This window comes from Microcaecilia unicolor, chromosome 5 (assembly GCF_901765095.1).
Source record: "Microcaecilia unicolor chromosome 5, aMicUni1.1, whole genome shotgun sequence".
NCBI lineage: Eukaryota > Metazoa > Chordata > Amphibia > Gymnophiona > Siphonopidae > Microcaecilia > Microcaecilia unicolor.
The window spans coordinates 357,985,079-358,000,065 of NC_044035.1; the positions used below are offsets into that span (position 1 = coordinate 357,985,079).

Sequence of the window (14,987 nt, forward strand, 5' to 3'; positions counted from 1 at the left end):
GTACAGTTTAACATTAAACTTACAATTTTATTAACAGCATAACAATAGTAAAATAACCAAGAATAAACATACAATAAATACCTCTATTCAGGAAATCTAGACTGCCCCCGCTTGACACTTCGCCCATTAGATTGTAAGCTCTTTTGAGCAGGGACTGTCCTTTTTGTTAAACTGTACAGCGCTGCGTAACCCTAGTAGCGCTCTAGAAATGTTAAGTAGTAGTAGTAGTAGTAAGTAAACTTGAAAACAGTAAATTGAAACCTAATAGACCTACTGTGAAACAGTATCAAAAATATATACATTTAACAGCAATGAAATTCAAATGCCAGAGATATAATACAATGTTAGCATAATACTAATGATGCATGTAATAAGAGCAAGGGAAATGGGACTTGGTATACCACCTTTTCTGAGGTTTTTTTTGCAACTACATTCAAAGTGGTTTACATAGTATATACAGGTACTTATTTGTACCAGGGTCATTGGAGGGTTAAGTGACTTGCCCAGAGTCAAAAGGAGCTGCAGTGGGAATCGAACTCAGTTCCCCAGGATCAAAGTCCACTGCACTAACAAAGCAGAGTACTAGTTTAGAAGTCTATATATTTTTATTGTAGCAGTACACATTGCACTCATCAAGCATGGTGTGCAGGCCTTATCTTTCCCACTGAGGCATACAAGACATGCAGATTTATTGGAGCAGGCATGAAGACCTCCAAGGATAGCCCTTGCTCAGCACTGGATCTGGAGAATCAGCTGCACTAAGGCTGGTGGGTGACGGCTGGTCTCCGTATCTCAAAAAAGATATAGTAGAATTGGAAAAGGTACAGCGAAGGGCGACGAAAATGATAGTGGGGATGGGACGACTTTCCTATGAAGAGAGGCTGAGAAGGCTAGGGCTTTTCAGCTTGGAGAAGAGACGGCTGAGGGGAGATATGATAGAAGTGTATAAAATAATGAGTGGAATGGATCGGGTGGATGTGAAGCGACTGTTCACGCTATCCAAAAATACTAGGACTAGAGGGCATGAGTTGAAGCTACAGTGTGGTAAATTTAAAACGAATCGGAGAAAATTTTTCTTCACCCAACGTGTAATTAGACTCTGGAATTCATTGCCGGAGAACGTGGTACGGGCGGTTAGCTTGACGGAGTTTAAAAAGGGGTTAGATAGATTCCTAAAGGACAAGTCCATAGACCGCTATTAAATGGACTGGAAAAATTCCTCATTTTTAGGTACAACTTGTCTGGAATGTTTTTACGTTTGGGGAGCGTGCCAGGTGCCCTTGACCTGGATTGGCCACTGTCGGTGACAGGATGCTGGGCTAGATGGACCTTTGGTCTTTCCCAGTATGGCACTACTTATGTACTTATGTACTTATGATCTTAGGTATCAACTATCCATGCTTATTGCCCATCTTATATTCTGGTCATCCCCACTGCTGAGTGTAGTACAGTGAAATCTGAGAAAACGTGGTAGAGAATGTGGTAAAAGTAGTTAGCTTAGCAGGGCTTAAAGAGAGGTTTTCATGTTCATACAAGAAAAGTCCATAAGCCATTAAGATGGGAAAAGCCACTGATTATTCTGGGATAAGCAGCTTACTAGTCTGTTTTTACTGTGTTGGGATCTTACTGTTACAAAGAAATAATTTAAATGTTCTTAATATCCATTAAAAATGTTACAAAATTGTCACAGTCCTAATATGATATTTAAGAACAAAAAGCAGGGAATATTTTAAGAGCACTCGCTAATATTTCTCCACCACTTACCTATAAGGTAAGAATGATTTACAATTGCAAGAATACAAAGGAATTAAATGCTATATTTCTGTAATTTCACTAGCATGTACTGCAAGATTTAAAAGTATGTGCTCAGAGCATGGCACTAAGTTTTAAGAGTGTTCATGGGCTATCAGTATAACTTTAAAAGATACCATATGCTCAGAACACAAAGAGACTATATTTTTAGCTTCAAAAGGGTTTATTCAAAATGCAAATATTGCAGCGAGAGATAACTTCAAGGATCATTTCAGAGAATTTGTGCATCAAGCAACAGATTCAAATCAAAGGTTTTTAGGTTGACTTACAGTCCTTGTTACAAGCATGCTGTGGTCCAGCAGATTGATGAGCACATGGTTGCAGAGATGTCTTCCCAGCAGCGAGACAAGCTGCAGGTTCCCAGAGCAGCAGATCCCAAAAAAAGAGGCAGGTCCCAAGAAGCTGGAGAGCTGGGCTTTTCCAGGCTTTTTTTATACAGTCTGTTTTCAGGGAAATATGAGGGCATGTCCTGTGTGCATTTGCTTCCTGGTTTGCACTCGACCCTGGGCATTTGCAAAGCATTGTGGTATCTTGGTCTCATGTCTTATGACATCACAAGACTTCCTGTCTGGATTTTGCTGACAAATGGTCTTTTGAAGTGAAAAGGCTTCCTGCTCAGTCGCTGTAGCAGATACACATTATACTTTCCTTTTGTCAATAGGTGTGTGGATTCCCACCGTCACAGGTTTTCCTGTCTCCTTGTATCTACTGGTTACCTTTGATCCTTTGTTCTGTTGACCAGCCAGGCTTTTTGATCAGAGGAAGAGAGTAAACTTAAAAACACTCTTTGAAGTGTCCTCTTACTTGTTTGTATTTGAATAGTTTTTTTGTTCAGAGTCCTAGAGGTGTTAACTACCTAGCCAAGCTTTGGCTGTCAAAAGTTTCCCAGGAAAAAGGGAGGGGGAGATGAAACTCAGGCTAGCTGATCTCAAAGCTGTATTTTTATATTGGTATCTGACTCAGCACAATCAATAATTATGCTACATATATTTCAATAATCCTGACAATTTAAACTGATACCATTACATTACCAGGTATTTGTGACTTGGATTGGCCACTGTTGGAAACAGGGTATTGGGCTTGATGGGCTTTCAGTCTGACCCAGTATGGCAGTGCTTATGTTCTTATGCCTTCCACAAGTTTAGTAAACATAGGTATAGATGCTACTGGCCTTTAATTAGAAATGAGATGATCTGATTCCTTAGGATTTTTCAGTAAAGACATCATAATAATTTCTCTTAAATTTTCTGGCAGTAGGCCCGATGAGAATAAAGGTCAAACTCAGTCCAACAGTAAAGTTGTAAACATAACTGGAGATGAAGACATCAAATAAGATGGCCAACTATCTAATTGACAGCAGGTTCCATTTACTTTTACTTAAGTACTTTGACCAGCACTGGTAGATGAAGATGCATCTATTTACAAAGTGACTGCTCCTCACTTGTGACCAGGGACTCAGATTCTCACAGTATTTATTTAGATTTTGCTCACACCTTTTTCAGTAGTAGCTCAAGGTGAGTTATATTCAGGTACTCTGGATATTTCTCTGTCCCAGGAGCGCTCACAATCTAAGTTTGTACCTGAGGCAGTGGAGGGTTAAGTGACTTGCCCAAGATCACAAGGAGCAGCAGTGGGATTTGAACCGGCCACCAGTAGGATTCAGAAACTCATCCTAACATTCCCACAGATCCAGGGACTCACAACCTCATTGTAGCTCAGGCAGGACCAGGAGCTCTGACCTCTTAAACATTCACAACTGTTTTTGCTTTTTCAGTTTTGTTTTGGGCCATCTTATTTCACTGCCTCAGTAGCAAGCAGAGTTCAGTGGTAGTTCCAGCAGATTTAAGAGCACAGTGACCCCGTAAGCCTACCTGTGATGTTCCAAGGACGGATGGCTCCTTTGCCGACTGATGGGTTTCAGTCCAGGGTCATGAGGAAACAGTGCTTACAATGGCTCATTTCTTCCTGGTAAATGCGTTCAAAGAGGTTGTTCTGTGCCACCGTGAAATGCTGCTTCCAATCCCCAACCTTACCTGCAAGAAAGAAGAGAGTTCTTGATCAAACCCAAATGATTCACAAGCCTCCTTCCTCTGCTCCTCTAAAAGCCAACATTGCAAAACAGGGATCAGATGGGCTGGGAGGCAAATTCTCCATTTATAGCTAAGATGCTGCTTTAATTGGAGGGGGGAGAGAGATTATTAATTATCATTTAAATTTAGGTTTGTTTGAACCTTTTATCTGATGGACTTATGGCCAGGTGCAAGAGCGCTGGATGACCTAAGCAAACCTTCAGTCTTACATCACCTTTAGTTAATTTTCAAGTTCCTAATCTATCTCTTCCCCCCACCCACACACACAAAGACATCATGTTATGAAAAGTTTTGTTACCTGGGTAAGTGGGCTTATCTACCCTTCCTGTAGGTAAAAGTACACATTGATGGGTTTGTCAGGATTTATTGTTTTGCCTTCATTGCAGCTGCTCTTTACTGCCCCTCAGAAGCTGATGCTGTAGGTGACCACCTAGTCTTGCCTAATGGTTGGGCCAGCCCTGACTATGGTATGCTGTCCATCCATCCCCTTGTCTTCAGTTGAAGGGATCTGATAAAAGGGAAGAGGCCGAAGCCTGTAACAGTTTATCTGTTTCGCTATATGTATGGCTCAGTGGACTGGAATGAGAATAATGACCCCCTTCCCTGAAGTGCTTTCAATCTGTATGAAGACAATGCCGGGTACCTCAGGCCACAGCAGGTCTCCTGGTTCCCAGGCTACAATACTAATTAGCAGCCACCAGCCATAGCCTTATACGGGGCAAGTTCAGGGTTTCCACAAATTAAGGAAATTTCAAGTTCTTAGACACAAGATTACACAGAGAGCTTTATCATAATAACTCAGCAGCAACAAAAAGACTCAAGGTCAGTTTGAAGTGAGGGAGGGGCCTGTGCATCCCTACTAATCGATGGTCCATGGAAGGCTCCAGCATCAGTTGTATTCATCACACAATGATCTTCACATCTCCATGGCTGATGAAATGAGTCGCCTTCATCTTCCACCCCTTTCCATGAGGCTGGTCCTACTTGAGATCTCAGCAGCCAGCACCTCCTTTCCTTACACAAGTTTTATATAGAAGGCAATTGAATTTTCCTTTTTATCAGGACACAGCACAGCTCAGAAAACAAGCACTGATTTAAAGATGTCCTTGGGCCCCTGTCACAACCTCTAGGGTATGCAGCATTGGCTCAGGCCCTTGTGTCAATACTCTGCCTTCAGGGGGTCCCCAGATCCCTATGTCAATGCTGTGATATCAGGGTTCCCTGGGTCCCTGTATCAATATTCTGATTTCAAGGTTCCCCAGGTCCCTGTGTCAATGCTCTGATTTCAGGGGTCCCTGTGTCAATGGTCTGCTGTTAGGATACCCCAGGTCCCTTTGGCAGTGCTCTGATATCAGGGTTCCACGTGTCCCTGTGTCAATGCTCTGCTTTTAGGATTCCCCAGGTCTCTGTAACAATGCTCAGCTTTCATGATTCTCCAGATCCTTGTATAAATGCTCTGCTGTGCAGGGTTGCTTACCTTTCCTCATAAATTTGCCTTTGCTGTGGTCCAGGATCTCTGGGGAGATCAGTGTGCAATTTACCATTCTGTTCTGGCTCATGTTGCCGAAGCTGCAGTGCTCCTCCACACGGTCCAGCTCTTCAGAGCTCAGGGAATGGTTGAGAAAGCCACAGAGTCTCTCGATGGAGCACCTCAGCTCCTAGAAACAGAGAGGTCAAGTATTGAGAAGAGGGTAAAACCTGCCTGCTTGTGCCACTATCAGCGGGAAATAACCTGACTTCATACTCTGCAACTGAGATCACAGGACACACCAATCTAGAGTTTATACTTGTGAAGAATTTAAGCTTGGAAGTGTGGAAATTACATGATAATACTTTGATTACGTCACCGGCTTCCCGGCAAGATGTAGTTGCATCGCAGAGCGGCTCTTTATTTGGGAAGTTACAGCAGTTTTAATATCCAGGATTTCAAAATCTTTTTTAAGGCAAGCTTTTCAAGACATTCTGATTTGTTTGACCCCTAAGGTAGGCCCTTGTACCAAAACATGACTGTGTTGGGTCATTTTATGACTTGTTACCATTAAAACTCTGACATTTTAATATCCTCTTCGAGTCTGCCTCACTTTTTCGTCTTGTTTCTCATGTTTGCGTGAGGTTTCCCAGGAGGGAATATTTTTTCACTCAACAAGTAGTTAAGCTCTGGAACTCTTTGCTGGAGGATGTGGTAACAGTGGTTAGCGTATCTCAGTTTAAAGAAGGTTTGGACAAGTTCCTGGAGGAAAAGTCCATGGTCTGTTATTGAGATAGGGGGAAGCCCTGGGATTTGTAGCATGGACTGTTGCTACTATTTGGGTTTCTGCCAGGTACTTGTGCCCTGGATTGGCCACTGCTGGAAACAGAATCCTGGGCTACATGGACCATTGCTCTGACCCAGTATGGCTATTCTTATGTTCATATAGGCTGACCCGGAGTCTCCTGCTCATGGTGTCATCGTGGGCTAAAAGCAGCATGATATCACTGTTCCCCACATCCACCCAGACAGGCAGTTCTGTCAAGAGCAGTCTAAGCATCTGGCTATACAAGCCATGACAAAAATCCAAAATATCAGTGGTAGATGTTGAATGACATATAGTATATCTAGTTAAAGCATCTTTAAAAGAAAACATTGAAGCAAACTGCACCTTTAAATCATAATCTCAATTTACACTAGAAAACCAAAGGTCATTAATGGTTTATTCCCCTTACCGAAAGAGGCAGAAATAAAGTTGGCGAATGCTTCTGTGTGTATAAGAAATAGTCATTAGTACTAAGGTTCCCTTCCATGCAACCAAGGCCAGTGCAGTCCCTGGCACTCCACACTTCCATGAAACCAAGACTAGTGCTGTACACTTTCATGGAACAGTAGTGTAGCCAGACTGCCAGTTTTGGGTGGACCTGAGCGCAAAGTGGATGGGCACAACATTTTCTCCCTGCCCCCACACCCCCTTGCTCTCTGCCCCTCCCCTATCCCTCTGGCATCCCCCAATTCCTTAGATTACTCTTGAATCCCTTTTCAATCTTCATCCGGTGCCCCCTCATTCCACAGCTTCCATTCAGTTGTCTCCTGTGCATTTATGCCATAGAGAGATTTAAACGTCTCTATCATATCTCTTCTCCCATCTTTCTTCATGTACTGAGATCTTCAAGTCTTTCCCCATATTCTTTATGATGAAAACCACTGACCATTTTAGTTGCCGCCCTCTGAACTAATTCCCTCTTGTTTATATCTTTTTGAAGCTGCGGTCTCCAGAACTGTACATAGTTCTCAAATGAGTCTCACCAGATGCTTACAGTGGGGGAAATAAGTATTTGATCCCTTGCTGATTTTGTAAGTTTGCCCACTGACAAAGACATGAGCAGCCCATAATTGAAGGGTAGGTTATTGGTAACAGTGAGAGATAGCACATCACAAATTAAATCCGGAAAATCACATTGTGGAAAGTATATGAATTTATTTGCATTCTGCAGAGGGAAATAAGTATTTAATCCCTCTGGCAAACAAGACCTAATACTTGGTGGCAAAACCCTTGTTGGCAAGCACAGCGGTCAGACGTCTTCTGTAGTTGATGATGAGGTTTGCACACATGTCAGGAGGAATTTTGGTCCACTCCTCTTTGCAGATCATCTCTAAATCATTAAGAGTTCTGGGCTGTCGCTTGGCAACTCGCAGCTTCAGCTCCCTCCATAAGTTTTCAATGGGATTAAGGTCTGGTGACTGGCTAGGCCACTCCATGACCCTAATGTGCTTCTTCCTGAGCCACTCCTTTGTTGCCTTGGCTGTATGTTTTGGGTCATTGTCGTGCTGGAAGACCCAGCCACGACCCATTTTTAAGGCCCTGGCGGAGGGAAGGAGGTTGTCACTCAGAATTGTACGGTACATGGCCCCATCCATTCTCCCATTGATGCGGTGAAGTAGTCCTGTGCCCTTAGCAGAGAAACACCCCCAAAACATAACATTTCCACCTCCATGCTTGACAGTGGGGACGGTGTTCTTTGGGTCATAGGCAGCATTTCTCTTCCTCCAAACACGGCGAGTTGAGTTCATGCCAAAGAGCTCAATTTTTGTCTCATCTGACCACAGCACCTTCTCCCAATCACTCTCGGCATCATCCAGGTGTTCACTGGCAAACTTCAGACGGGCCGTCACATGTGCCTTCCGGAGCAGGGGGACCTTGCGGGCACTGCAGGATTGCAATCCGTTATGTCGTAATGTGTTACCAATGGTTTTCGTGGTGACAGTGGTCCCAGCTGCCTTGAGATCATTGACAAGTTCCCCCTTGTAGTTGTAGGCTGATTTCTAACCTTCCTCATGATCAAGGATACCCCACGAGGTGAGATTTTGCGTGGAGCCCCAGATCTTTGTCGATTGACAGTCATTTTGTACTTCTTCCATTTTCTTACTATGGCACCAACAGTTGTCTCCTTCTCGCCCAGCGTCTTACTGATGGTTTTGTAGCCCATTCCAGCCTTGTGCAGGTGTATGATCTTGTCCCTGACATCCTTAGACAGCTCCTTGCTCTTGGCCATTTTGTAGAGGTTAGAGTCTGACTGATTCACTGAGTCTGTGGACAGGTGTCTTTCATACAGGTGACCATTGCCGACAGCTGTCTGTCATGCAGGTAACGAGTTGATTTGGAGCATCTACCTGGTCTGTAGGGGCCAGATCTCTTACTGGTTGGTGGGGGATCAAATACTTATTTCCCTCTGCAGAATGCAAATAAATTCACATACTTTCCATATCTCTCACTGTTACCAATAACCTACCCTTCAATTATGGGCTGCTCATGTCTTTGTCAGTGGGCAAACTTACAAAATCAGCAAGGGATCAAATACTTATTTCCCCCACTGTACACAGAGGCACTATCATCTCCTTTTTCCTGCTGGCCATTCCTCTCCATATGCATCCAAGCATCTTTTTGGCTTTTGCTGTTACCCTTTCTATCTGTTTGGCCACCTTAAGATCATAGCAGGCAAATCGGAGGGAGTAACAACACAAAATGTCAGAAGTCTGAGGAAAGAAGCAATATTTATTCAAAGACCCGACACGGCCCGTGTTTTGGCTTATGGCACAGGCAACAGCCATTGCTTTTTGTAGTACTGTAGAGGACCTTTCGTGTGTTCTCATTTATTCTTGTTGAGAAGAATTTTATAGAATGATGTCCTATGCTGTACTTCTGACTGACTCCTGATGCAGGCAATTGCCGAAACACGGACTGTTTTGGCCTTTGAATAAATATTGCTTCCTTTGACTTCTGATTCCGCTTTGTGGTTCCATCTGTGGCCTGTTACACTCTTCCTACTTCAACTTAAGGTCATGACATATGGTCATCCCCAAATCCCTCTCCTCTTTTCAGGCACAGAAATATTTCATATCCTAAACTGTACTGCTCCTTCAAGTTTTGTAACCCAGATGCATTTTTTAGCATTAAATATTTGCCAAATTCTAGACCATTCTTAAAGCTTCACTAGATCCCTCCTCTTGTTATCCACACCTTCCAGGGTGTTTCCTCTATCACAGATTTTGATATCATCTACAAAGAGACAAACTTTACCAGACAGCCCTTCAACCATATCACTTATAAAAAAAAATGTTAAAAAAAAAAGGACCAAGAACTAGTTCCAGTGTAAGTCTCCTATTCTCAAAGTGAACTCCATTTCTGCATGGACAAGCCACACATAGGTAATGTCACCACCTCATGGCGCCTGTTTTGAGCTACTGTACAAGAGCCCAGACAAATCTGGAAGTCTTACATAAGAATAGCCATACTGGACAGACTGATAGTTCATCCATTCCAGTATCATGCTTCTAACAGTGGCCAATCCAGGTCAATCCCAAAGAGTAGCAAGATTCCATGCTACCAAATCCAGCAGTGGCTTTCCCCATTTCTATCTCAATAGAGGATTATAGACTTTTTCTCCAGGAGTATGGGTATTTTGGATTGTTATGAGTGGGTGAGTGGGCCTGATGAGAGTGGGAGAGTGTGTGGGGTGTGTTGAATGGTTGGGTTTATGGGGTATTTTTTGATAATTTGGTAGACAATGGTGTGATTTATTTAATGTATGTTTTTGAATAAAGATGTATAGTTAAAAAGAAATGGTTGTTTAAGTAATTGCATATGAGCTAATTGCAACCAATAAAAAAGTAATAGCCTAATATAGTATAACCGGTGGTGGGAGGCAGGGATAGTGCTGGGCAGACTTATACGGTCTGTGCCAGAGCCGGTGGTGGGAGGCGGGGATAGTGGTGGGCAGACTTATACGGTCTGTGCCAGAGCCGGTGGTTGGGAGACGGGGCTGGTGGTTGGGAGTCGGGGATAGTGCTGGACAGACTTATACGGTCTGTGCCAGAGCTGGTGGTTGGGAGGCGGGGCTGGTAGTTGGGAGGCGGGGATAGTGCTGGGCAGACTTATACGGTCTGTGCCCTGAAGAGCACAGGTACAAATCAAAGTAGGGTATACACAAAAAGTAGCACATATGAGTTGTCTTGTTGGGCAGACTGGATGGACCGTGCAGGTCTTTTTCTGCCGTCATCTACTATGTTACTTTCTGGCCCTGTGTGAAGCTCTCATCCTGGTGGCAAATGCCACTCTTACTAGCCTGCTTGCCAAGTCTGTTTTATCCACCTTAAAATCTAGACAGATTTTCTGATCTCACTCATAATTATAGAGCTTCCAAATACCCCTTTTGAAACTGACCTTGCTGCTGTCCATTATGGTTGCAGGACACACAACCAAACCAAGAAAACTGGACTTTAAAAGTTGCCCACAATGTTCAAAAACCATATCGCTATATGCTCTCACTACACGTATGTCTGTTGCCTGGGAGGTAACCATAATGACTTCTCCTAGTGTAGGTGTGTCAAAATATACCTGAGGACCTGCAGCAGTAGAGGCCGTATCCAGGAGAAGCTCCGGCTATCTGAAGCTACTGCAAATGCTTCCTATTTATAGACAGTGTAACAAAAACTCTCCAAGTGAGAGATCTCTCTGTCCGTGAGTGCAAAGCATCTCAAAGCACATAACCATAGTGCCTCTGCTCTTAAGACTCTGGCAAACCTGCAGACTTCCTCCTCTCCCTGCCACACCATGCCTGACGATGAACTCCATTTATCAATACCCTCTGTTGTCTTCCACTCGACCAGTTTCTAACTCAGCCTCTAGTGAAACCATGCTGCCTCAGGTCCTGCAATCCATTGGATTCCAGAAACCTCACTATTCTCTGTTTTACAAGCATTTCTATTAATTTACTCACCACAGAGTTCAGACTAACTGTCCAGTAATTCCCAACCTCCTCATTTCTGCTTTTGTGGAAAGAGACCACATCAACCCTTCTCCAGTCCTCCGGAACCACTCCCGACTAAAGATGCATAGAAAAGATTAGAACTTTCCTAAGTTCCTTCCATAACCTCAGATGTATCCCATCCTGCCCCTCTAGTACTGCTACTAGAACTATGTACTAGAGAAGCAAAATGGGAGATTACTTTTAGCTGTGCACCCCAAAATTCCTGAGTATAAGTATGCCTGATAGAGAGCTCAGGGGAAGGTCTTCCAGAGCAATAGCTACAGAGGTATCTCTGTGTGTCTTTATGTGTACATGTCCTTGTCATGTGCAGGTTCCCAGCTTGTGTATGTTCTTACCCTATGCATGTCCTCATAGGTGATTAAAAAGAATGATGCGTTCTCCTGGTGCCTCAACCAGCCCTTCACATGCTGAAACCAGGATCCATAATGCACTGGAAGAGGAAATGAGAGACAAGAGTCTTGTCATTCACCACTGGACCAGCTCCTCTCATGTCTACTAACTTGGGAGAAGAGAAAGAGGTTATATGAGAGCAATTAACTGAGTCAGTGATGTCTTATAAGCAGTGCAATTTTTCTAGCAAAAAAGGTGCCGGTACTCAAATGCCAGGCCACCCTTCAGGGGTGGAGTGATCACTGAGGGACTCATCTCACAATATGAGGAAAGGCTAAAGCTGCTAGGGCTCTTCAGCTTGGAGAAAAGATGGCTGAGGGGAGATATGATAGATGTCTATAAAATAATGAGTGGAGTGGAACGGGTAGATGTGAATCGTTTGTTTACTCTTTCAAAAATATGATGAAGCTACAAAGTAGTAAATTTAATACGAATCGGAGAAAATGTTTCTTCACTCAATGTGCAATTAAATGCTGGAATTCGTTGCCAGAGAATGTGGTAAAGGCAGTTAGCTTAGCAGGGTATAAAAAAGGTCTGGATGGCTTCCTAATGGAAAAGTCCATAGACCATTATTGAATTGACTTGGGGAAAATCCACTACTTATTTCTGGGATAAGCAGCATAAAATGTTTTGTACTTTTTTGGGATCTTGCCAGGTATTTGTGACCTGGATTGGCCACTGTTGGAAACAGGATGCTGGGCTTGATGGACCTTTGGTCTGTCCCAGTGTGGCATGTACTTATGTAATTGAAAGGAAGCTCTGGAATGAGGGGGCTTAGGATGAAGGTGAAAGGGGATAGACTCAGAAGTAACCTAAGGAAATACTTCTTCACGGAGAGGGCGATGAATTCGTGGAACGGCTTCCCAGTAACGGTGGTGGATATGAAACTGAATTCAAGAGAGCTTGGGACAAGCACATAGGATCTCTAGGGGACAGGATGGGATAGTAGATAGACTGTGGATGATCTTTATCACCTTTATTTTTCTATATTTCTATGTTTTCTATGTTTCTAAAGTTCAATGCATATGCCCCATCTTGAGTCTCAGAGAGGACCCCATGCCCACCCCTTCCTTCCTTCCTTCCTTCCTCTATCTCCACCTCCTCCTCTCTACCCCCCATTGCTGGGTATCCAGTTATAGTTTGAGAAAAGTTAGTAACCCTAAGTCACAGTTCCTCCGAAAGTGATCCCTGTAGCATTGTTGATGGATTTCAGCCTCTGGGAGAGGCCTGAGAAACCAACCTGTGCCATTCAGGAACCTGTCCAAGAATTTCCCAAAGTTCCCAGGCTCCGGCAGAAACTTTGCAAACTTGTGGAAGTGGTAATAAGAAACAGCCACATCTTTAGGATTGCGGACCATGTAAATCACCTGGGAAACAAGAGAGCCAAAGAAATATTAACAAGGGCCACAGAAGCAGATAGGAAGACATTCGTAGCCTTACTGTTAAACATTCCCTACAGTCTTCTTGAAAGGATACCAATTGTATGTAATCCATGTTAAATATGTGTTACCTGACTGTTCATTATATCATCCATGTTCTATATGTATTACCAATTGTATCTGTATTCTGAAATGGCATTAGTCATGGCGGAAAATTGTAAGCCACATTGAGCCTGCAAATAGGTGGGAAAATATAGGATACAAATGCAACAAATAAATAAAATAAATAAATAACCCTCTGCAGATTTCCTAAAATTTCAAGCATCATTCAACTTCCCGGGTTCACTCACTAGCAGTAAAACAGCCTAGTACATAGTGGTTGAGAAGCAGGTTTTACTTGTACTGAGACCTTTTGATCCTCTGTAAGACTTTCTTTGTTTTGTAGTCTTTGAGCAGATAGGAAGGGGGCCTGCGGCTCTTGTTCTGACCCCTGCAACTGTAACTTGGACACCACCTTTCCCAGTATTCTCCACACCTTTTTATCCAGTGGTCTCTGGAAGCAGGAATCCAAGGCCAAGTCTCAGCCTACCTGCCCTATATTGCTGCCTGGACGTCTCTCTGCCAACTGAAACTAAACATGTCCAAGACTGGGCTTCTTATCTTTCCCCATTTTCTATGGATAAAACTCTCATCTTGCCCATCTCATCAGCTTGTAACCTTGTGGTCATCTTTGACTCCAATCTCTGTCTTTCTCTGCACAAATCCACCAGGCTGCTAAAACCTGTCATTTCTATAATATCATCAAAATTCATCCCTTCCTTTCTGAGCACATTATCAAAACCCTTATTTGAATGAATGAATACCCTTTTGTGATTTTGTATCATATGTTACACTCATATTAGCCCTCTGAAGTCACTTCATTGGCTCCCTATCTGTTTCCACATACTGTTCAAACTCCTCTTCCATATCATCAAGCTGATCAATCCATAGACTGGTGGGTTGTGTCCATCTACCAGCAGGTGGAGATAGAGAGCAAACTTTTGCCTCCCTATATGTGGTCATGTGCTGCCGGAAACTCCTCAGTATGTTCTCTATCTCAGCAGGTGGTGGTCACACACAGCAGCAGCTCTGGCTAGGCCTCCAAGCCTAATCCTTAGGTTTTGTTGAGGCCTGGGGTTGAGGGCTCTTTTGAGCAAGTGCAAACCTGGTGGTGCCAGGTCCCTCCTTTTCTCCCCCCTCCCGCTGGCTCCGTTTAAAAAAAAAAAAAAATTTTAAACGTCCTTAAAGGCGTTTATTTCGACGTTTATTTAAACGTTTATTGCAGCTACTCACTGGGACACCAGTTCGTTACAGCTCGGAGCGGCAAGCAGGTAATTTTTACCTTTTTATAGCGGGCAGGGGGTTCCCCGATTCTTCTCCTCGTGGCATATGGCGTCGGAGGGCGAGGGCGCAAAGGGTCGCTCCCCGGATCGCTTGAGCGCTTCTAGAGGGGATGCGGGGGTCTTACAGCCTGATTCGCCCTTGTTGGGTGACAGTTTCGTGACCGATGAATGTCCCGGTCCTTCCTCCGGCGTGGCGGTTTTTCCCGCCATAAACGCCCATCCCCCGCTCCTCGCCTCCGCCATCTTGGCCGGCCACGCGGCTCGGACGGCTTCTTCGGGGCCGCCCTTGAGGTTGGAGACATTAATGCCATGAACGCCCTTAATTTGGGCGAGGGCACAAAGCGGCTAAAGTAAGCGCCGCTCTTCCCGCGCGGCTCCTTCGCGGAGTGTCGCGCCGGACGCCATTTTGGATGCGCAGCATGTTTCTCCCCCGCTCTTGCGAGCGCCGGTTGAGGGTGCGTCTAGGGCTGTTGCCCAGGCTGCGGAAGTGCACAGTCTGGGGGGTTTCTCCCCCGAGTTTGTTTTGCTGCTGCATCAGGCTTTCCTCATGCACAACGCTGCCCCTGCTCCCTCTTCTGATAAAGAGGTTGAGGTTCCCAGAGGTAAACGCCCTCGGGTTGATTTCCAGGCCTTGG

General features: G+C 44.2%; 1 protein-coding gene across 2 annotated transcripts in view; it reads right to left on the bottom strand.

Annotated features, from left to right (window-relative positions):
* Positions 1–516: 516 nt before the first annotated feature.
* LOC115469953 (sulfotransferase family cytosolic 2B member 1-like) overlaps positions 517–14,987 on the bottom strand; it is a 47,123-nt gene continuing 32,652 nt past the window's right edge. The window contains exons 3-8 of one of the 2 annotated variants that reach the window (XR_003942096.1): positions 12,832–12,958; positions 11,537–11,631; positions 5,380–5,560; positions 3,684–3,845; positions 1,373–1,457; positions 517–783 (exon numbers count right to left, since the gene is read on the bottom strand). Coding sequence is in view for 1 of the 2 variants with exons in the window: in XM_030202752.1 (XP_030058612.1) it covers positions 3,730–3,845; positions 5,380–5,560; positions 11,537–11,631; positions 12,832–12,958 (519 nt within the window). In the remaining variant the exon portion in view is untranslated. Of the gene's footprint in view, positions 784–1,372; positions 1,458–3,408; positions 3,846–5,379; positions 5,561–11,536; positions 11,632–12,831; positions 12,959–14,987 lie in introns of those variants that run through there. The other variant, XM_030202752.1, reaches the window with a different exon arrangement.